The sequence below is a fragment of the Filicampus tigris genome, chromosome 18 (assembly GCF_054856515.1).
Source record: "Filicampus tigris isolate MCC_2025a chromosome 18, RoL_Ftig_1.0, whole genome shotgun sequence".
Taxonomy (NCBI): Eukaryota; Metazoa; Chordata; class Actinopteri; order Syngnathiformes; family Syngnathidae; genus Filicampus; species Filicampus tigris.
The window spans coordinates 1,931,021-1,953,936 of record NC_141234.1 but is presented as its reverse complement, the minus strand read 5'-3'; the positions used below and the strand labels follow the sequence as shown (position 1 = coordinate 1,953,936).

The following is a 22,916-nucleotide window of genomic DNA, read 5'->3' as shown; positions in this document are numbered from 1 at the left end:
ATTGCAAAGAGAACCACATTTTTGACACACAAAAAATGTGTATAGAACTCTCATAAAAATATCATCTAGAACAACGAACGTTTGGACAAAAAATATTTCGTACGGAGCAAACTTTTAACCCAAAAAATTGTTTATAAAATTTGACATCAAACGGAGCTAACGTTGAACAATTGCTTTCAGATCCAAACAGCCGAATAATCGTAGACGTACAGAGTCATCGTCATTGTCAATTAACTCAATTTTGGCACGCACAAAAACAAAACAAGCCCACGACACAAAGTGCCGACTGAACCAAACTAAATACGACGCAAATCTAACATTCGTATTCAATATTTTAAAAAACATGTTTGGATAAAAAAAAAACCCCAAAAAAACGTTTTCATCCCTTTTTAAAACACTGCTAAGAAAATTGTTGAAGGGCAAAATAATCGTTGCTATTAAAACTGCGCCTGTTTAAATGAGCCGAAGTGGCGCCCTCCCCCTGTGGCTGCCTTGCGCCGGAGTCACATCTGCTAACAACTCGAGTCACGCCGCATATCAAAGAAAGCGCACAAGAGAAGCCCCCGTAGAAAACAACTTTGAAATTGTGACACGTTTCCACTGGGTGAGAGCAATCCAGCGGCTTTCATTCAATGGCTCCAGAACGTGTGCACGTGCAAGCCAAGACTGGTCTGCCGTTAGCTTGGCGTAGGCGTGGCAACACCCCGGTTGGCAGCCCAAAAACAGTGGGGTGCCCCAAAAAAAAAAAAAACATAACCGGGAACCCCAAAAACAAAACAGCCTCACTCTGCTCTTTTGATCGCAAGGGTAGGGTGCCCAAAAGTGAGGTCATTTGGAACCCTCAAACCGACAGATAGGACACTCTCATTCGCTGACACCCACATCACTCACCAGGCCGGGCCCCGCCTTTTAAAGCCTCACGTATTTCATGTACAATATTCAATCTCTCGATGTGGAGAAGTGGCGTACTCACGGGTGGTGGGCGTGTAGGAGCTGCTTCGGGGGGCTCCTTGCGTGCTGGGCGGGGGCGGCATGGCGGGTGGGGTCAACCTGGACTGTGTCTTGACATCCGCAGGTGAGTCGGGCATGGTGGAGCGCTTCCCGGGGCGACCTGCCAAAAGACGGTTGGGCGTCATCAAGGCGGAGGGGGAAAGCAAATGAAATCAAATACAATTCGAAATTAATGATTAACTCATTCACTGCCAGACATTTTCAGTCTTTTACCCTAACATTGGAAAAAAAAAATTGAAAAAAACTACACATTAAGTTCCCGGGACTGAATGGCTGGACTGTGAAAAGACAAATAAATACGTCAATGGTAGTGAATGAGTTCAGAAAAATATCTTTTTAAAAAGTCAATAAGTTATAATGAGTATGAGGCACACACAGGAAAAAAAACCCACAATCATCAAAATAAAATTAAACAAGCAGCCCAAAAAAAAAAAAAAAACAGAACAGGATCCAAACAATTAAATAAATGATAAAAATGAGAAAAAAAACCAATAATCATTTGGTAAAAAGGAAATAAATTGTACTAAATGAGTTGGAAATATACAGCATAAGCAAATAAAACCATCAAAATATGAAATATAGACAGAAAAAAGTCAGTAAAAATATAGACTGGTCGAGAAAATGCTTGATTTTTCACATTTTTGGTTCATGATTGAAAAGGAAAAGAGGCGCAAAAAGACACGTTCTGTTCTTTTTATATTTGTGCGGCAAACATTTTTTGCTTGAAGTGACACAAAAGGCAAAGTGTGACATGCAGTGTGACAAGCCTGTTAGCGTGACGCTAGCATGACCAAGACATGTAAATGTGCTTTCCAAGCCAAACGCACGCACTGAAACGCCATTTTGGCAAAACGCCGTTGTGTCTTCATGTAGAGCCAAAATGTATAGCTTGACGTTAGAAAGACGCGCGCCCGACAGCAAGCCGTCGTCGTTGTCGTCGTCGTCTAATTGCTGCGAGAGCGGCACAACGTACGGACGGGGATGATTTACGGCACAACCTTTGGTTTGCTGGCCGCCAGCAAAACGAACAACGATGAAAAATGGACGAGAGGCCAAAGTGATTAATCACCGCGCTGCCGTACGACGCAAAACGACCTTACACGCGCAGAATTTCATGTCAGTGTGAGGCCAAGACAAATAAAGTTCACGGAACAATGTGCCAGGTCACTGCAATTAGCAACCAAGAGAAGCGGTTTCCAACCAAAAACAAATATTCAAAACTATGAAAACAGTCTAACCGGCTGTCATCTTCACATTGTCACTTTCCCCCTCCACAGTGGAAATCACTGAGAAGCATGATTTGTGTCTCAATATGTTGAAAGGAAATTCTTTCTGGCTACAGTGTGCCGCTAGCTAGCTAGCTAGCTAGCTAGTTAGCCTCCACCCCAAAAAAGCGTCTTCCATGGGGGCCATGTCTTACAGAACAGCTTGATGTGGTTATTTCAATTCCCAAATGAGGAAGCGAGGCCGTCGCCATCTTTCAAGAGGAGCCCCGGAAGCCCGGTAGCTCAAAACCTAGCTGGTGGCTAATACCACGGCGACCGAAAGTACAGTATGATTCATAGTTTGAACTTGGAGGGATGTGTAGGCCGCTGCATCCATTTTCGAAAAGACATTTACGCAGCATATAGGTTCCACTACAAAAAAAAAAAAGAAAAATATATTTGCGCGGCCCACGGATTGCGAGCAAGTCCAGCTTCATATTTGTCGTCAACTCTCACAGAATTTTGGAATGGACTGCTAACCATTGCAAGGTCAAAAGATCAACCCGGAAATTGTGATGCGGAAATTACGGGTAGGAACTCCAACATTTTAGATTTGGGTGTTTCCCACTCTCTGGTGGGGACAAGTTGAACAGTTTGAGTTTAGAACGCTTTGAATGGGCCAAAAAAATTTAGAAAATAGAGAATCAAAAATCAAATCTTAATTTGGCACTTTTATTTTGAAATTTTGTTGTAGCGATAAATTGAACAGGTTAAAGTTGGCACGGTCCGAAAATGTTTGGGCTTTTTTGGGGGGGAAAAAAAAAAGTTGCGGTAGGGACAAGCTCCACAGCAGTCCCACAATAATTCCCGGACGACAAACTGTGCGCTAACAAGAACATCATCAAGCAATCAAGTCGCACCAACATCGGAAAGCGTCACCGCATTAAAAGTGTCGCAGCCCGGCACACACGTATAACGTCCGTCAAGTCGTCGTACGCGGGTTTGACAATACAAAGAAAGAAACCGCGGCCGAGCAGAGCTTCGCCTTGCGTCGCTCGCTCGGGGCTAGTCAGTCACGGCCGGTCTTCTCCGCGTCGAGGTTGGGACGTCAACCACGTCAATGACATTTGATTCCATTTTTGATCACAGTCCAAAAAAAAAAAAAAAAATCCGCAGCGGTGAATGTGACTATTCCTGACAGCTCGTACGCAGACGCCGGCGGCGTGTCATGCATAATTCACAAGTCCACCTTAAACAACCTTGAAAACAAAAGCTGGCACGGCGGCGCGCTCGCCGTGTTAAGACTTAACGAGTGCGCTTAACGCGCATCTCATGTCCATTTAATGCGAGCGGCCTCGCCGGCCGCCGGACGCCGGCCGACCGGTCGGCTATCGACGTGCGCGGGGAGCCTTAATGGGAAACGCTTTGACTTTGCCCAAGTAGCTTTACGGCTTCTCCGAAGTGCTGCGGCCGGCCGGGGAAATTGATGGACGCCGAGGAAGGGCGGAAGAAAGGCGCCATTAAGGACGAGAGCGGACTCTTCAAATTATTGATGGAGGCCGCAAGTGTTTGCCGTGCACTTGGATGCCGTCCCGCGGGAATCTTACAGCTGTTCGCAAGCGCACTTACGGAATGGTTGTTGGACATGCAGGCCAGGCCAGCGAGCAGCAGATAAGCCGGGGGGGGGAGAGAAAAAAAAAAGAAGGAGGCGCCAAGCTGTTTATTGCCACTTGAAGTTTACTGTCAGACTAAAGGCACAGCAGAGACAAATTACATGTGTGGATGCGTCGGCTAGCTTGATGCTAGCTAACGGACACTAGAAAAGGCCACGGCAAAAAGGAACGAGCAGCGACGTGGCTTTGGTTAGAAGCCTTTGAACAAACCTGGACGCGAGGAAATTCATTTCACATGTTACTTTTTTCAAAGGTGTGCGCACAGGGGGGAAAGGAGGTGCGCCAACTCTTGTTGTGACCCGGAGAGGGATGCTTGGCTAAAGGGGTTTGGGAAAAGATGTTGAAAATTCGTTTCAAGGAGCAATTACAAAAAAAAAAAATTCTATATTTTTTCTAGGGCAGAGGAGGTGCGCCAAGTCTTGTATTGCTGAAATGTATGCTTGGCTAAAAAAGTTTGGAATAGTTTGCTAAAAAAATTACCTTGAACCCCCCCCCCCAAGAATCTTACAATTGCACAAAAGTGACTTTTTTTTTCCTAGGGTGTGTGTGCAGAGCAGACATGTGGCGCGCGTACCACAGAATCCCTCAACACTTCAGACTGCAGCAGAAGAAGCAGAGCAGGGACATTTATTGAAAGTTGAACAATAAGAGCATCCATCACATTAGTTGCCGCTCACCACAAGGATGTCCCTGGGCTTGCATCAGCCATTAAGTCTCGGCGCACCACGCGCGCATGATCGCCCGTGCTTACCAAATCTTTCTCTTGCCCAAAGAAAGGCGAGTTGATGCCCGGGCCGCCTCGCCACACACGTTGCCGCGGTTACGCGTACCTTGCATCATTCAGGCCGCCAAACAAGGCCGGCGCTACTGCAATGAAGACTTTTCTCGAAGGAGCGGGAAAGGGGGTGCGCCAAGCCTGAGGTCATAAATGAGCAACGTTGCCTCACCAACAAGAAGTCAATCATGCTGGTAGTAGCTACAGTACTTTGGGAAAAGAAAAAACACACACACACAGAAATGAGGGGGCTGCCTTTCACACCACCTCCACCATTGCAAAGTGGAGCACCCCGTAAAATAAAAAAAAAAAAAAAATCACTTTGTTTAAAAACCTGATTAAAATGTGAACGTTTTTCAAAACGTAGTTACCATAAGCTAGATGCACTCACAGGGGTGCGCAGGCCACGGCTATTGGGGTATCGACGCCTACGGGCTGAATTGGAAATGTCAATGTGCTGAAAAGGAGGCGCACCGAGCATGAGGTCATAAAACCGACCAACATTGCCTTACCACAGAAAGTCACACACCACTCGGAGCAATTTCACCCCCAAAATACGTTGCGCAGCCTTGCGCACCCCCAAGAGTAAAAAAAAAAATCAAGTGTTAAGTCATTTGATTTGCACATTTGAAAAATATCGACCACAAGCTTGGCGCACCCCCCCCAGTTCAGATTTAGATGCTGCTAACATACAATGTGTAACACCATAGACGGGCTAACGGAAATCAACATCAATGCGACGGTTGCTCTAAACCCTCAAACAAGTGCTACTCCGAAGCTTGAAGGTGGTGACTTGAAAGCAAAGACAAAAGACACAATTTCCAGACACGCTTATTGAAATGAAAGCAGGTTTGTCAGTTTTGATATTTTTCCAAAATGCTTCATTTTAGTTTGAGGTTTTTCAATTAGTTTGAGTATTACATTTTATTTCTTGAGTGCAACATTTAAACGTTTAGTAGTTTCAGGTCATTTTTATTGAAAATGTCAGTAAAATGTACGACTTTTAGCTACTTAACACTTTGAAAATTGCCGATTTTTGTTTTTCAATTTTGTTCATTTTTTTGTGACCCGAAATAACCTTGCTAGCAAATATTATCCGAGGCTTAGCCTGCAGCCAATTTGCATTTGCTTCTGTTGGTTGACGTCCCAAAGAAAGGCAGAGTCAATAAAAATTGTTGTCATACCGGTGTGGCCTCCGAACTTTGTCCCGTTGGCGCTGCTCATTTCGCTGGCCGTGGTGTCGGTGGGTCGGCCGCCGGCGTCTCGGGGCGGCCGCTGAGGAGGAAGGAGCGAGCGCTCTTTCATCTTTGACTCGAGTGAGGCGTCAAAGCTAACAAAGCCTTGTGACATCGTTTCTTCTCATCTGCTCACAAACGGCAAAACCTTGTGACATGCTTTTGCCGGACGGCAACGCACCGTTTTGAACACGCTCCAAACTTGAAATTCGGACGAGTCCAACGACCCGAAACGAATAACACACCGCAAATATGTTTGCGGTGAAAATAAAAAAGTCTATTCACTCTTTGAATGCGCAACTGTCTGAGAAATGTTGCGGAAGTAGTTTGGTTCCATACGTCCGCTCGCGTGAGCTCGCGTCGTTCAAAAAGGATCGCCGTGACGCTTCGGCGCAAAGGTCAGCGCGTGGTTTTAATACGGCGACGCCATTCCTGGCCGTATTTATAAAGTGCAATATTAGACGCTCGAGCTGTCGCTTGGGCTGCTCGATTATGGGAAAAAAATATTAATCACGATTAGTTTGGTAAAAATTGAAATGACGATTATTCAAACGATCATTTATTTTTGGGTGCAAAACAAGAAAGTGTTTGAATATAAAAATATAATGACACTATAACACTATAATTATGTAAGTTTCTTTTGGACCAAACAAAATTGATAACATTTGTTATTTAATTTTTTTTCTTTTTTTTTTTTTTTTAAAAAGGTGCTAAATGTATAAATTCAAGTATGATTTTCTTGTGTAACAAATATAGTGCGTTGGATATAAATGTATATTAATAATTGGTTTTTTTTTACAATTGTGCCAATTGTGTAATTGCGGCGTGAAATAATCGTAACTGTAATTGAATTTGGATTAATTGCACAGCCCGAGCTGTCGCCATCACATTTGGTTGCACCGGCGACCATGCCAGAATCATTTATTTCAAAGTATTTGCCGATATCGAGTCTCGATCGGATACCTCGGCAATCACATGATCCCGATCATGGATCCCGATACTAGACTGCCGTTTTTCTTATCAGCCAACACGTGAAAAAAATACGATGGCTTTTTTTGGGGGGGGGCCGAGAACAGATCCACGTCGTCTCCGGAAAGCATTTTGAGCGGAAACGTCTCCTTGCTTCATTTTTTTTTTTGGGGGGGGGGGGCGCTTGGCAACCGACGGAAGAGAGGAGACGACGCGTGCTCGTGACCCGGACAAAGACGACCGCGGCGAGGGACGGGTGGCCAGATTGCCTTTTCGCAAGGCGACGGCGCCGCTCGCTCCATCATGATTACGCATGCGCGCACACACAACGCAGACGGACGGCGCCGCGTTGCGCAACGCGTCCCATCAAAGTGCACCCGCCTGTCAACAAGACGCATGGACGCAACGGGCCAAGCCCCAGCCGACGCGCGCGCGCGCGCGCACATCTCCATTTGGTTCGCTCTCAGCGGACTGGCAACAGAAAAGCGCGCAAAGGATTGTCAATAGATGCCATCCATCACACCTTCAATGATAGTCCACCTTCAAAAAAAAAAAAACCAGAGGCCATCATGGCTCCACCCTTTTCGCAAGGGTTGTTTTTGCAGAATTAGCAGCTTGGCGGTAAACCGCCGCAACGTCGCAAATGATCACAATTGGCGTTTCAAACGCTCAATTGTTCTTACGACCACATTCAGAGTCTGGGACAGCGGTGCCTTCGACACAAAACACTTGCTAATTATCGGCGTAGTAGTAGTACACACAAACAACACGTCACAGCTACTTGGTAAGCTGCAGGAATCTTACTTTTCACAGAGGATCAAGAATATATACCCGTGAGTAGTGTGAGTAATGATGTTTCGCCGCACAATTTGCGCTCAAATATTTGCGGCAAAAAGGACGCTAGCGCCGCGACGTGGATGCTCGCTTAGCTCGCCTATGCCATTTTGCATTGTGCGTTAGCATTAAGCTAGCTAAGTCAAAGTGCCTTTATATCTCTTTGCTATTTTCATATTGTCTTTTGGTCTTTTTTGTCCAATGTTTTAGTGGCTCTGCATAGTATTTTTTCACATCTTTTTTTTAACGTATTTTGTCTGATGGTACGCTTGTTAAAAAGCGTCGCAACATGAGGGCGTTATTTACATTTTGACGTCGGGGGGACGTAATGAGCCAACGAATCCGACACTCTTGTGCATCCCACTGCAGTGTTTACACTGTGCCGAGCCAGCAAAAAGACATAAGGAGATTCATCAATGGCACGCTCAAGGTCTGAACACCATCTGCTCCATCGCACAAATATTAACACGCGCACACACTCGCGCACAAACACGGCCGCCAAAAGCCCCGACACTACCCACACACACACGCGCACAAAAAAAAATAACACACACGTGCACGATGGCCAACAAAACATATGTTGTGTCGAACATCAGTTGTCCTTTGCTGTTTTTCTCTCAATAAATAAATAAATAAATAGAGGAAGTGCGATGTCTGCCGTTGCCATCTGTCGCAGCTCTGGAGTGGAAAAAATGAAAAAAAAAAATGAAAAATACATGTTCAAACAAAGTGACGTTGAAAAAACACATTTTGATTCACGTGGCGCAACGTTGCGCAATCGAGACGAATACCTTGTTGCCCTGCGGGAATTAAATGAGAATTTGCTTTCTCCCGATTTCAATTGGAATTGGCATCAAAGCACTCAAAACAGTGAAAGCGTCAACGCCGTCCAGCTAGCATGTAGGCGATCATAGGCCCAGGTTCCAAAAACGATTATTCAGGGGTTCAATTGACCAAGTCGCATGAGGCTCTTCAATGTTAGCAGCTAGCATGCTGGCCTAAATAACACGCTAGCGCAACACGATGTGACACATGGGGGTCAAGTGGACAGTACCAGCAACACCTCGGAGGCCAACCGGGGCAAAAACCGTCTTCAAACCAGATCACTTCCAAACCAATTCACGACTCCATTTTGTGGATCAGCGCAACCGCTCGGACTCACTTTGCCGTCCAAGGAAGTTTCGGAGCCGAGCGTGGCTTTGCTGCTCCGATGCGGCGTCCCGCTCCTGCTGCAGAGCTACAGATGGATGCCACCACTCTCTCTGGAGCCGCGCCAGCACCAGCCAGCGAACAGCTTGCCTGGCACAGACCCTCTCGCGCTGTGCGCGCGTGCGCCCGTGCGTGCGCGCAGAAACAGTGGCAAGCTACCAGCGCACAGATGGGCGGCCAAAACGCCTCCCTCGCACACTCCCAAAGCAGCGGCACAAAAGATGTGCTACTGTGCCTGTGTAAGGGAATGCTGGGAAAGTCGAGGAGTTCAGACATCGCACCACATTATGCTTGAGCCCGCTGGTGGACAAATCGACTAGTCCGCATTGACGCTAAAAACCTCAAGTCGACGATTCACTCGTCACATTTTGGGCACCTTGCCTTGAAAACGAGACGGGTGCAGATGAGGATAGCGGTTAGCCTTGCTAGCTTTGGCCATTCCAATCCCCAATCTCGAAATGTAAGGCTGGCCGTGAGGAACAAAAGGCATCTTTCTCGCAAAAATTGCGGACTTTATTCGGCATCCAAGTTGTAAGATAATGTGTGACGCACACACTCACGGAGAAGCGAATCAGTACAACTACAATTAGCAACATGCTGACTGGTGTTTTTAGATGATGTAGTTCAGTTGAAATCGTGAAATCGGTCTACGGTGCGAGGCGAGTTGAAAAAATATCGTCATCGATTAATCGACTGACTTGACTCTCATCGACTAGAAAAAAGCTTTTTGTCATTCGACCTAACAATTAAACACTCGAGCTCATACACCCCCATGATGACATCATAAAAACATTTTGTTTTTGTGTGGGGGGGGGTAAACAATTGACACCAAATAATTGACACCCACCCAAAAGGGCGTTGTAATTGTGCGCAGATGCCACAAGCACCACACTTCTTGCATGTACACGATATTGAAGCCATGTTACATAAACGAGTATCCAGTCGTGAAATTATGCAACACAAACAAGCCGGCTTCACACGAGGCGCATCAATAGCATTAGCTAGCTAGCATATTTTCCACAAATAACCAACTAAAGCCCAAGTGCAAATATGCTGGGGCTCACCGTGCTGTACTACAACACTTTGCGGCGTCCGCAGTGTTGCGGGGGGTACAGCTGGCAGCAGGTACACTTTGGGTGGGGGGGGGGGGGGGGGGCAGCATGGTGGCTAGCGACGCCAACTGTGCGCCTCCAGCCGAGCCGAGCGCCGGCGTCCGCCGAGCCCTCGCCATCTGCGACGTACGCGGGCACGCACGCCCGCCCGAGCTCGGAGGGCACAGACGCGCACGCACGCACGCACGCTTGGATGCGCAGGCGGGCCGCCGGGGCGGGCGGGCGGGCGCGCCGACGCCAGGGCGCTGACAGCTCGCCATCTGTGCACCGCCACCGACTTCGCGCTCCGCTGACGTTCGCTTGCCCTTGCTTTCGCTTCCGCGGACCCTCACGAAAATCGCGCTCTCACTTTCTTTGCTTTGTACACGTACGCACACAAAAAAAAAAAAAAACCCTGCAAAGTTATGCCGACTTTTATTATTTGTTCTCGTTTCACATCAATTGGAGTGTTATTGTTTTTTTTATTCCAATTTGGCAATGAAAAACGTGCCATTTTCCAGTGGAAAGGTTTCATTTTGCTCTGAAAAAAGCAAATTTGCCACCAAGCAAAGGAAGCCAGACTTCTGCATGAAAATGCTCATACAGCAACAAAAATGCCAACAAGGGCCAACAAAAAATGCTCAATTTTCAATGAAAATGCGCCATTTTGCTGCGAAATTAGAAAATTAATATAATAAATGTTTTCGCTTTCAATTCGATGCTAAATTAAGTTGAGAAAGTTCATTTGAATATGGCAACAACTTAGAATTGTTTTTGTTTTTTTTTGCAAAGTCGCTTGACTTTGAGTTTCGATTTTGAGTTTTCCCCGATCGAAAACCTCTGCAATACGATAAAGGAGAAACCAACGGCCACAACCAAGCCGTCTCAATTATCGGAATTTGTATTTATTTATTTTGGGGGAATACATGAAATCCCAAGATTTAAAAATCCAATCTTTTTTTGCCGATCCCGATCAGCTGAAAATCCCATGATGATTTCCGATCACGTCGATCGGCTCGGGACAACTTCAGTTTGTGTAACGACGGCCGCCAAAATATCTCCTCCCTGCCATGAAAACGACACGTTTTGTTATAAATACGCATTTCACCACAAGAAATCTTTTCAACAACCCCCGTCGCCGTGGAAACACTCCCATCATGTTCCATACAATGAAAAACGCGAAACGAAAAACGAGGTGCTTTCATGGGCCCGCCGCCGCCGCCGCTCGAGCGCTCACTCCGTGAAACTAATGGACGCCATATTGATCCACGACCACTTCCTGTCATCTGCCTCTTCCTCCTCCTTCTTCTTCTTCGGTGGTGTTATTGCCCCCCCCCACCCCCACCGCCCTCCAGACATTTGATTAACATATGTCGGCGCATTGAGTCCTTGTCACACACTCACACGCACAAAAAAAAGGCAGCAAAAGCCTCTGTTTATATCCCTGCCTGCCTGCGTGTGCGTGTGTGCGTGCGTGCGTGCGTGCGCGCGTGCGACAAAGCGTGCGCGGATGATTGCGAGCCAACGAGCCTGCCGCGCTCCCCGGCGGCCTCTTCCACTGCCAGTAATGGAGGCGAGAGCGTAAGAGAAGCCGCGACAAATGTCATCACAACAATAACACAGACACAAAGAAGACAGAGCGGACGCGCGCGCGTGTGTGTGTGTGTGTGCAAGGACAACAAAACGAGACTCTTGGCAGTGAAAATGCCAGATTATATCCATGCTTGGCTCAAACAAACGCTATGTTTGCTATTATATATAAAAAAAAAAAAAAGAAAAACAACTGGCTTTGAGAAAGAAATGTGTCCGGTTTGAACGAAAAGGCAAACAATTTGGCACGAAGTTTGGCAACGGAATGTCGCGTCGAACATCAAAACGAGACATTTGGCGCGACCTTAAAACTGCCGGGTTAAAAATAACCCAACGTGGGTTCATATTGGGTTCTTTCCCATAGTGGGCTGCTTGTTTTTGAATTCAACAAGATTGGCTCGATTCGACCTTTGCGCTTTACGATGACCCATAAAAAAAAAAAAAAAAAACGAAAAAAAAAAGAAAAAAGCACATTGGGCATTTTTTCTTGCTATTGGAAGAACAAGTTCAAAATGACGACTATTCGGCTAACAACGTGCAATTGCAGTCTTGAAGGATTCAATGTGCGAGCGTTACAATTATTTGGGGGCCCCAAGACTCATTGGTATTCCCGCGTGGGCCGGCCGCTAGCAGTTAGCTTGGGCTTGCCGCCTCCCCGGGTGGCCAATAATCAATAAAGCGAGGCGCCGTCCAGACCTCCGACCGCTGCTGATTCAAGACATACAACGCGGAGGATGAGACGCATTTCGGGAGGGGGGGGGGGTCCCGGGCAGCGGGGAGGGGGGGCGATGTTGCCCGCGCGTCCGCACGTACACGGCTGCGCGCAAAATGTCGCATTTGGAAGATGGAGGTGCACACAAAGCTAGCCGAAATGGTGCAACGAGAGCAGAAGCGTGAAGACTCCCCGTGTGTGCCGCAGGTCCCCAACCATCTGGACCCGCCTCCTCCTCCTCCTCTTCCTCCTCCTCCTCCTCCTCCTCCTCCTTTGCAGACTGATGCTACGCTATCCATGGCGGCGGCATTTCACCTCTCGCCACAAAACGCACCAAAACATTCCAATCGGCTAACAAATGTGCGGCTCGTTCAAAGCGGGCCCGCAAATGCCCCCCCCCCCCCCCCCCGCATGATGCTGACACTGACTACCAATACTTTACAATGAGGTCATACTTATGCCGATTTTATTATTGTTTTTTTTTTTTTACCAGATCTTGATTCTGCATGAAAGGGCGGCAGATTAGTGGTGGAAAGTAAGTCCACAAGTGGCGCCAGTTTCTTCCTTCACATGTGCGAGTTCTCCCACGAGGCCTCTGAGGAAGCCTGATAGGACGGCCAGGACAAGCCGGGGTCGCCCTTCCCGGTGCCATCAACCATGCTGCATCCGCGACCCGAATCACCTGCGACGGCGGCACACACAAAAAAAAAAAAAAAAAAAAAAATCCCACCTCGAACAGAAAACAAAAACAAACATCCTGAGCGGCGTGCGTGTGTTCACATCCTGAGCAGGCCGGCGTTCCCGCCCGGCTCCCATCCTCTGCCGTCGCTGGTTCCTGAGCTGCGAGGCTATCTGGGTTCCTCCCATTCTGAAGGCCATTGTGTGGCCGGCCCGGCCCGGTTCCTGTTGCCCGGCCGGCCGGCGCTGTTTTCCATCAAGTCTCCGTCACCGCCGCGGCTATTTTGGTGAAAAACATTCCACGCGCTTGCGGCGGCGGCGGCGGCGGCTGGCCTTGCCTTGGCGCCCGCTTTACGCTCCGTGCCCGCTGGGGCTCCGCTAGCCATTTTGGGACCCCCAACATGTCTGACTTTCTACCAAATGTGCGGACAAAAGGGAATACGTCACTTTCCCTCGCAACCATTAGCAGATTTTTCATTCCAAGCGGGAGGAAATGCACTCACCTCTAAGCCACATTCGTATAAAAACACTGCCTGAAAGCTACAAAATATTCAGTCACACTGGGAAAAAACAAGTCAACTTTCCACTAATTACTGTTTGTTTGTTTTTTTCTGTTCAAAATCTAACAACCCATCATAGCTCACCTGTTTTCTGAAGCCGAGCCGTGATTGGTCGTTACCTGAGCCCTCAGCAACTGTGATGTCATTTTCAGTCGACGGAAGTGACAAAATGGCCGCCCCCTGAGATGGCTAAAAACGGCTGGATTAACTCACATTCCTCAAACGCAATATTGATCAGAATGCGGCGTTTCAACTAGTGGGCCTGCATAGAACATATTCTTGAAAAAAAAAATGTTTGGGTTGACTTTAACGAGCGTGAAAGCGTGCGGCCATGATGCCAGATGTGTTTCAAACAATATTTTTCGCGTGATACTTATCAGCTGAAAATGACGCGCAGTGCCTTTGACAAAAAGCATCCGCGAATCATCCTCAGCTTCTACATCTTGTTGACCTTCTTCAGGCAACAAACGCCCGTCATCACTTTCAGACCCGACGATTCGCCGCCAGATGAGCTGCGCCTTTTCAACTGCAGTCTGACTGCAGTGCAGTGTAATCTTGCGCTAGTGCAGGCGCGCTAGCAAGCAACACCGCCCCGTCTAAAGATCAAGCTGTAAGGCTTACAGGCCGCTAACGGCTAACGGCTAACAGGCGGCGGGTCGTCCTCACGCGGGGACGCGTAAAACCACTAAATTGTTTGCAGTTATGGAAACAATGGGGAAGAAAAAAAAAAAAAAAAGAGTGAAAGGCTGAAACGTATTACACTTTCTCAGTGCTATGACATGCTAATGGTTAGCACATGTGTGAGGCAGCAGTAGTTAAAGGGCTGAGGGGGGCGGGGGGGTTAGCCAAAAGCAGATGTTGATAAAGAGACATAGGTGGCGGTGTGGCTGGAAACAGATGGCCAAGAAATCATCGCCACGCAAGCCAAACAATCTCGCAACATCTGCAAACGTGTTTCGAAGTGGGGCTGCTTACCCCCCCCCCCCCCAATTTTTATTGTGTGTCTGCGGGAGTCGTTTGGTCGAGAGCAGCGGAGAAAAATCGCCTCGGACAAACGCCTCTGCGAAGAGGCTTGTTAAATCTGAGCGGAGCTCAGGCCAAACGCTGTAAACGTCGCCACGGTGTGTTGACGCGCGCCTCAACATCATGGCGCCCCACCGGAATACTCGGCGGGGATTTATCGTCCGATGTTTTTGTGTACCACAAAAATGGTATCTCCTTGGGCAATTTTGGCTAACGGTTAGCCAGTTAGCCGTTCGCCTGCCCTCACGACCGCCACGCCTACATTCTCATTCGCTGACTCCCACGTCACTCACCGAGCCAGGCCTCGCCTTTTAAAGACACACACACACTCAAAGTCACAGAAATGTGGCGCGTGAGGAACTTAATACCTGCACCTCACATTTCGCTGTTCAAAAATGCTAAATAAAATGGTATCCAATGAATCCATGGGCTGTGGAATTTTGTAAAAATAACAGAGATTTCCTAGTAAATCTCCTTGCCCAACGAACTCAACTAGCTTGGCTATTTCCAGCACAACTTTTCCAGAGATCGACTCGCAGCAAATTGTTTGTTTTGGGGGCATCGGGCACCACTTTCCTCCCCACATCGCAATCTTGCGTAATTGCGCCGCTTCCTGGTTTAGGAGAAGTTAAACAAAATGAGGCTTTTTACTCTCGAGTGCACGGAGAGAAAATTGACCGCCGTCGTCGTCGTCGTCGTCTTCCCTAAAACGTCTGCGCTCGTTTTCCTTTCAAGCACTTTCCGTAACGGCGGAGGAATAATTGGCCCTTTTGGAGATGGGAGGCTGTCTGTCGGCTGCGTCAACAAGGCAATCGGCGGCTTTTGTGTGCCGGCAACACAAAACGCTGCCACGCCGCCACCTTCGTCTAAACACAAAACTAACATTTTATTCAGCTCCAGCGGCGCGCCGCTAATGCGTATTGACATTACGTGCAGCAACAGGTTGCTATTGATTTGCGGGAAAGGGACTTTTTTTTAGGGGGGTTAATTTAAAAAAGAAAGAAATAAATAAAGCCTTTATCCCAGGAAAAGAAAAGAAAACAATGGGATGCACATTAAAATTGTGTGAAAAGACTAATTGTAGCAAATGGAGTGAGTAAGATGAAGAAGTCATGACAAATTGGGTAGCGTTCAAATGTTGTTGAAGCAATAATCACAATTTTGTACAAAAAAGGCAGTGTAATTAATGTAATTTTGCATTTTTGACATGTCCAAAGATTTTACTCACATTTTTTTCCTGAATGAAAGAATGGTCATTTATTTTTAAATGCCCAAAAACTAGTATACATGTTAAAATAATCATCCTAAATGGAGTTCTCCCAAGAATTTTGTAGTTTTTCAACAACAAAAAAAAAACATTGTAATTAATGAAAAACTTTCAATTCGAATTCTTTCCCCAACATCAATGAATGCGGATGAAACAAATATGCCCAAATAACTTTCATACATATGGGAAAATAATTAATAAATGGTTGTAGTCACTTCTACCAAGAATTTAGAAGGATTTGACATCCGGTAAACAAAAATATAATTAATAGTAAAAAATAAATATATTTTATTTGAATTAAGTGTTAATTAAAAGTTGAAATATTCGATACCACTTTTTGCAACCCGATACCAGTACAGAGTATTTACTTGAATACTGACACCACCTGTATTTTTGATACAAAACATTTCAATGAACACAACGACAAATAATTGTAAATAAGATCTGCCGCAGTATAGCGCCAACTACTGGTGAGGAGGACTTGATGTCATATTTTTGTTTTACTTTTCTTTTTGTCTGTATCGGTGGCCCGGTATCAGCAGCCTTCATGAGTGTCTAATAATGCACGTTGAAATAAGGACGATATCCACCTGATACCGATACCTGGTATCGGTACTCGCTTATCCCGAATTAAAAGTACATCTAATAGAGTAGCTAGTATCAAAAATGAAATATTGTCCAAATGTTGCGTTGTTCCGACAAATTTGAGCGTTTTCAGCAGGCATTCACGTCTCGTCATCCTCCCCAAAAGACACAGACACGCACATTCCTCCACTGCCGTCATTGTCTCTCTCGTATTTTTTGTGCAGAACTGAGGTGATACCAGGTAACATCTTCACTTTGTCTTTTTTTTTTCTATTCACGGCGTGTACACACATCTGCACACACACACACAAACAATCACATCCAGCGGCTTATCTTTTTGGAATAAGAAGAGAATAAGAAAAGGGGCTTGTCAGGACGGGCACAATGTGTGTGCGCGCGTGTGCGCGTGTGCGAGGGGAAGGCAATGTGCATTAGGGCGATTACAATATCAGCAGACTCCAGATGGAGGCAGGAAAATAAACAGTGCGAGAGAAAGACAGGACAGACATCGGCGTGCGTGCGTGCGTGCGTGCGTGCGCGCGCGTCCCAGAAAGTACAGTTAATTAGCGACTCGATCCCAGTCTATAGAAAGCGCCTCGGGAGGGCTGCGCATGTGTCGGAGTACGAGTGGTCGAAAATTGAAAAGGTCTGTTGCTCCGTATGCGACAATGCCGATGGAAAAAATCGCTTGCATCATTTCTGAGCTGCACAGGTCGCTTTTTCACATTGCGACAACCTCGGAGATGGGAGACCCGAGTCACATGACTTGGCCGAGGTTTACAAAATTTGGACTAAAAGTTTTTTTTTGGGGGCGGGGGGGATACAATTGAGAAAAAGAGTCAACATCAACACACACCTGCATTAAGTTCAAGAGACAACAAGTACGGCATTGACGGTCAACTGCCACGATAAAATCCAAAACGTCCGGTACATCAACTTTGTTTAACTGACCCCGATTGAAGCTTTTTTTTTTTTTTTTCCAAGAAACAAGCCGTCGCTCAGCCCATTTTTGGTCTTGGGTTGCGAACAAAAATTGGAGTGACGAGCACTAGTTGGCAGCAGCCACCGTAAAACACTTCAAACAGACCGTAAACAACACTTTAAAAAAAAAAAAAAATGAAGCCAAGCTCACGTTGTTTATTGCCACTCCAAATTGAAGTTGTCTGTAAAACTAAACATAAAACACAATGTAACATTCTTACAGAAGTCTGCTAGCTTAATGCTTGCACGTAATTGAAAATGTCATAGGCAGGCTAACAAAGTTAGCATCGACATCAAGGTAGTTCCAAACGATCCGAGCAAAAATACTCACGGGCATATGCCTGCATGTATTATATTGCCCCCTGGTGGCCAAGAATGAGAGGCATGACTGCCATTAAATTAGCTTGATGCGCAAACTGTTTAATTTGATTTAGTTATGTTATGTACCGTATGATTTTTTAAAGAGCACAATGCAGTCGAGTTTTTGACAGTTGGGAACCATTAAAAAAAAACCATGTGAGGGGGTTTGTACAGCTAGCTAAGCCAAACACAAATAGCGTTGACGCTACATGCTAGCAACGAGCGCAAGCTGCGAATAGATGTCGCGGCCGAGCGGGATTACACGACTTCTTTATGAGTCGCTTAACCGAATCGAGGACGTGACTCGACTTGTACTTGAAAATTAGTCAGGACTCATCTTAACTGCTGTGGTTTTTGCCACAGGAAATTGGGACTAGCCGTTAGCGCTTAGCAGCTAACATTCCCGCCCGGCAATAAAAGCGTGTTGTGGTGCTCACTCTTGACATGAAGTAAGACCCTCATGTAGGCACACTTCTTGCCTCAAGAAAAACACACACACACACAAAACGCCAAGTCCCTTAACACCGTCTTTCACGGCTGATGAAATTCAATAAGCGGCGACGAGTACCACCCTCTCGCTGATAACCATCGATGGGCCTATTGATCCACAACGTCACATACGCACACACACACACACACACACACACAGCTCACACATGCCCGCACACTCTTGATTTTGTCAATAACATTTTTTTTTTTATTTGGGCAGCCTTAAAGAAGTTTTTTTTTTTCTTTTTAAGAATAGTCTGGTCTGTATGTACTACTTGAAATTGTATGATTTTGTCAAAGGAAAAAAATACTTTAGGTGGATTTTGAAGGTTTTGTGTAATAGCATTGGGGGAAAATTTTGGCAAATGTTTTGCAGGAGTCTGTACCCAAAAAAGCAAGAAAAAAAAGTAGAAAAAAATACATGTTTACATGTTCAACTCTTTTTTCAGCAAGTCTATACAAAACAAAAAAATGTCTGATTCTAACTGGGCAGGGGAAGATCCTGGAAAAAAAAAAATTTAGTAGAATTATATACAAAATAATGCATACAATTAGCAGAAAAACTGCATTCTTGGTAGGGTGACTTAATTTACGCAATTTAAAGACTTTTTTTAATCAAATGCTGATGAAAAACTTTGCTCTTTGAACCGTGTACTATCACTTCTGGGGCAAATTTGAGAAATTCCACCATATTTAGTAACAGCTCGGAATTTGCCATTCTTCCCCCAGGAAATAATACAAGTCAAACTAATCCGTTGTCTGCTGCTCGACGTGCAGCCACAACATGTTGGCAAGGCCACGTGCGTGCATGTGCGGCAGCCTGATGCGTTTGACCTCGTGGCCCAAGAAGGGGCGGGGGGGGGGGGGGGGTCTTGCGTGGGCGGCTTGTGCCAGGTGCGCTGGGTGGGCTGGCGTCCAGGCAGATGGCCGCTTGGAAGCGCCACTGGCGGATGCTGCAAGGGGACGGGGGCGCCGCAACGCAAGCAGCTAACACCCGCTTGTTTATACACCGCGGGTTCGTTCGTGCGTGCGTGCGTGCGTGAGTGAGTGAGTGAGTGAATGCATCGCACAAGCGCGCGTGCACACTGAGCAACAACCTGCATTGTTTGTTTACCTTTCAATTATTTCCCCTTCCCAAACACACCACTCCAGGTAATAGCCTGATCCGCTAAAAAAAAAATCCCAGTATTTGCTCCCAACGAACAATTTTGCACAAATGAAAAAATGCCCACAAAGCAAAAATAAACAAAGAAATAAATAAAAGTGGCAGCAATTAGTGGTATTTATTCCATCAGCTGCATCATCGCACCATCACACCAACACCATCTGCGCGTGTGAAAACAATATTCCCACTGGAGTCCAAACACGGCCGACAACCCGTTACACTGTTGGACCGTGACACACAAACACACAGCGAGAGTGAGAGCGAGGCAGCCCACGCATACGGTGACACTCACACGGGAAGGCATCTTGCAAAAAAAAAAAAAAAAAATTTAAAAAAAAAGCATAAAATGACTTTTCAATGTAAATGCATGAAAAATGAACTGCAATAAGCAAATGTGCAGGAGCAAGCAAGCCAGGTGCTGACTACTTCTTGGGAAGAAGCATCAAAACGCACACGTCACATCGCTCCATATCTTCCCACATCCGATTGTCATTTCGTGGCAATATGACGACAAAAAAAAAAAAAAGGAAGCCCGACTTACACTGAAAGGAGTCGGAGATTCCCACCATGCGGCACGTCGGTGTGGGTTTTGCGGGGCGGTTCTCGGGAGAAGCACCGGCGACTCCGGAGCTACGCAGCCGGACGGAGGCTCACTCTCGACGGCGTGTACTTCCCAAAAAGTCCGGAGGGTGGATGGAGGGAGGGAGGCAGGGAGGGTTGGGAGAGAGGTGGAAGGGAAAGGGGTGGGCTGGGGGCCAGGCAGGCAGGCGCAAGCGGGTGACAAGGACGGGGAAGGGGGGGCGGCGGTTAGGATGGCAGGCAAGCGGGCAGGCGGGCAGGCTCCCGAAATCCGTGGAAACGTCGACGACGACGGTGACGTGGGGAGGACTGCTCGTGTTTTGGGGGCGATCCGGCACACGCGCTTGCTGCGCTTGTGTGGACGAGCAGCGGCGCTCTGACTCCCACAGACTGCGCGCGCAACACCAGGTGGTGGGGGGCGGGGCCGGGGGCGGGGCCAAGACCAACAACTGTCTGTTTGCACCTTAATAAAATTGTTAAAATAAAAAATACCCCAAAAATATCTTAAAAAATAAATAATAAACATCGACATGATTATCAATATTTTTTGTAATTTAAAAAAAATTGATCTATTCATGAGCTATTATAAGTCATTCAAAACCCCAAAATAGGGTATCTGATGAAGATGATTTTTTGGGGAAAATAATAGCTATTTATAATTGAACATTCAAAATAATCCAATTTAAAAATGAGCACGAATTATTAATATTATTATTATTATTACTATTAGGGATGGGCGAGTACCTATACCAGGGATTGGTGATGTATTGGCACTTGTACTGATAGACCAGCCACCGATACTAAGGCAAAAGAAAAAAACCTGAGATCGAATAAGTCCTCTTCCGCATAAGTTGCCGCTATTCTCCACGGGACTGGAGTAGAACTGTATCGCCCGGCACTCGCTTGCTTGTTCACGTTTTTAAAATGAATCCGACGGTGCATTTTTCCCATTCCATAGAACAAAAGCTCGCCGTCGTCTTCCAAGCGTTTCCCTCGCAGAAGATTTTGAGCCCAAGAGCGACGTCACTCATCATCTGCTCGGGAATCACATTGGAAGTCTAAGTGAGGAATTATCGCTCATTACGCCCAAGCTGTGGTGTGGACAAGAACCAGCCGGAAGCTTGAGGGCGTTTTTGACTGGTGAGTATCTGTCCACCGCGCACGCACGCGTTGCACGCGTATGCCTGGGCCGGTGACCGAAGGCAAACATGTTGGCCGCACCATCTGGAAGTCATCTGGCCCGCAGAGTCAGTCAAAGGCGACTTGCAGAAGCCGCTGCCAACGGCCAGTCCATTAGCACTCGGCCGCGCGAGCGGAGGCTCTCTGGAAAAAGGCAGCACATCATGTCCGATTGTTTGCAAGACTCGCGTAGCGTTACACAAAAAGTGACAACCAATTTTTGCCAACGTTCAGCCCGTCATTTAGTTTGATTACTTACGCAGGATCATTTAAGGTGATTACTTATTAGAGATTATTAGCTAGTTATGCAAAGAAAAATTTTAAAGACTGGATTAGCAATGATTTGACCTTTGTCCAGGAGGGAAGTAAAAAAAAAAGAAAAAAAAAAGTGAGATAAAGTGGTTGCACATGTGTGCACACCCCTTAGTCCCATCCCAATTCTAAGGCTGTGCACACTTGCTTATTTCTATTTCACCTCTCAGTTTTTTTTCAATTCCTTTGGAAATGATTTCTCAGTCTCATTTGTTTCTTCATATCACAAAACCCTGCTGTTTCACCGGGGGGGGGGGGGGGGGGGGGGGTGTAGACTTTTTATACCCCCCCCCAGTATGTCCCAAATTGATCCCTGTCACGTCGCAGGCTGAGCGAAATGCTTGGACCTGTCAAGCGAGCGCCTTTGTTATATTTGTAATATTTGCGTACGAGAAATATTTGGCAGATTTTGCCTCCCCGGCGGAGCGTATTGTTCCCTCAGCCGCGTCTCCGCGGGGAGGAAGATGACGCCATTAGCGGCAAGGCTTGCGCCGCTCCTCTCCTTTTCTCGCCGTCTGTCGCCTCGTCCGCGCGCAGACAAAGACGTCGGCGGGGTGAAAGCCAGAGCGCGATAGCGGGAGACGGGGCGGCCCGAAGATAAAGTCGGGTCGGTCGGTGGAAATGTCGGCGGCTAACATCGCTAATGAAAGAGAATAAAGGCGTTCCGCGCGGTGAGCAAAGACTTCATTAGTTTGAATTTTTGCAAAAGCATTAGTAACGTTACAAAAAAAACGACAATCGCCCAAAAAATCCAACTTGTATTCACCAAAAGAAGAAACTAATAGCATAGAGTTGTCGACACGTTAGCATGTAATATTTAAGAAATGCACATTGCATTTATTTTGTACATTTATTCGGTAGCACTCGGCGCAAAAAGATTGAGAACTACGGCGGTCTCTTGAAGCTCCTCCCCTCTTCATAACGTATACAGAGCAGACAACGGCCGTATGGAGGCCGCACGCGCTCGTCTTTGGCGGGAAGCCGCTCGCTGGGCCTCAGGCCAGCGTGGCCTCGGCCCGTCTTTGACTGACACTTGTTTACTGTCAGCCGGCCCCTCGGCTTCGCTGCGCCCGCGCGCACGCGCTTGTTTTCCTCGCCCGCGGGGTCCGAAAGCTTCGTGACACAGGTGGCCGCCCAGTAGGTGGCAAAATGCAGGAAGTCTGCTTGTCTGTGTGCATGTGTATCGCACGCAGCATGTTTTTCCCGTTTCGGAGGCGAGGTATCCTGTGCGTGCGTGTGTGTGTGTGTGCGCGCGCGCATGTGTCCGATCGCGCCGGGCGCTTGACTTCCAGGAACCCCCCGGCAGAAAAAAAAAACAGGCACTGTGTGTGTGTGTTTCCTGCTGCCCCTGCGGCATTATCGCAGGACGCACACGCACACCCGCGCACCGAGCCACGCACACACATACGTTGTCGGCTCTTCCCTTGTAGGTTT

General features: G+C 46.9%; 1 protein-coding gene across 10 annotated transcripts in view; it reads right to left on the bottom strand.

Annotated features, from left to right (window-relative positions):
- runx1t1 (RUNX1 partner transcriptional co-repressor 1) overlaps nucleotides 1-22,916 on the bottom strand; it is a 65,046-nt gene that overhangs the window by 12,601 nt on the left and 29,529 nt on the right. For 5 of the 10 annotated variants that reach the window (XM_086014363.1, XM_086014366.1, XM_086014365.1 and 2 more), the window contains exons 1-2: nucleotides 5,849-6,324; nucleotides 974-1,111 (exon numbers count right to left, since the gene is read on the bottom strand). In XM_086014363.1, coding sequence (XP_085870489.1) covers nucleotides 974-1,111; nucleotides 5,849-6,014 — 304 coding nt within the window. In that variant the 5' untranslated portion in view covers nucleotides 6,015-6,324. Of the gene's footprint in view, nucleotides 1-973; nucleotides 1,112-3,845; nucleotides 3,882-4,640; nucleotides 4,767-5,848; nucleotides 6,325-19,953; nucleotides 21,315-22,916 lie in introns of those variants that run through there. The other 5 variants (XM_086014369.1, XM_086014371.1, XM_086014368.1 and 2 more) reach the window with 4 other exon arrangements.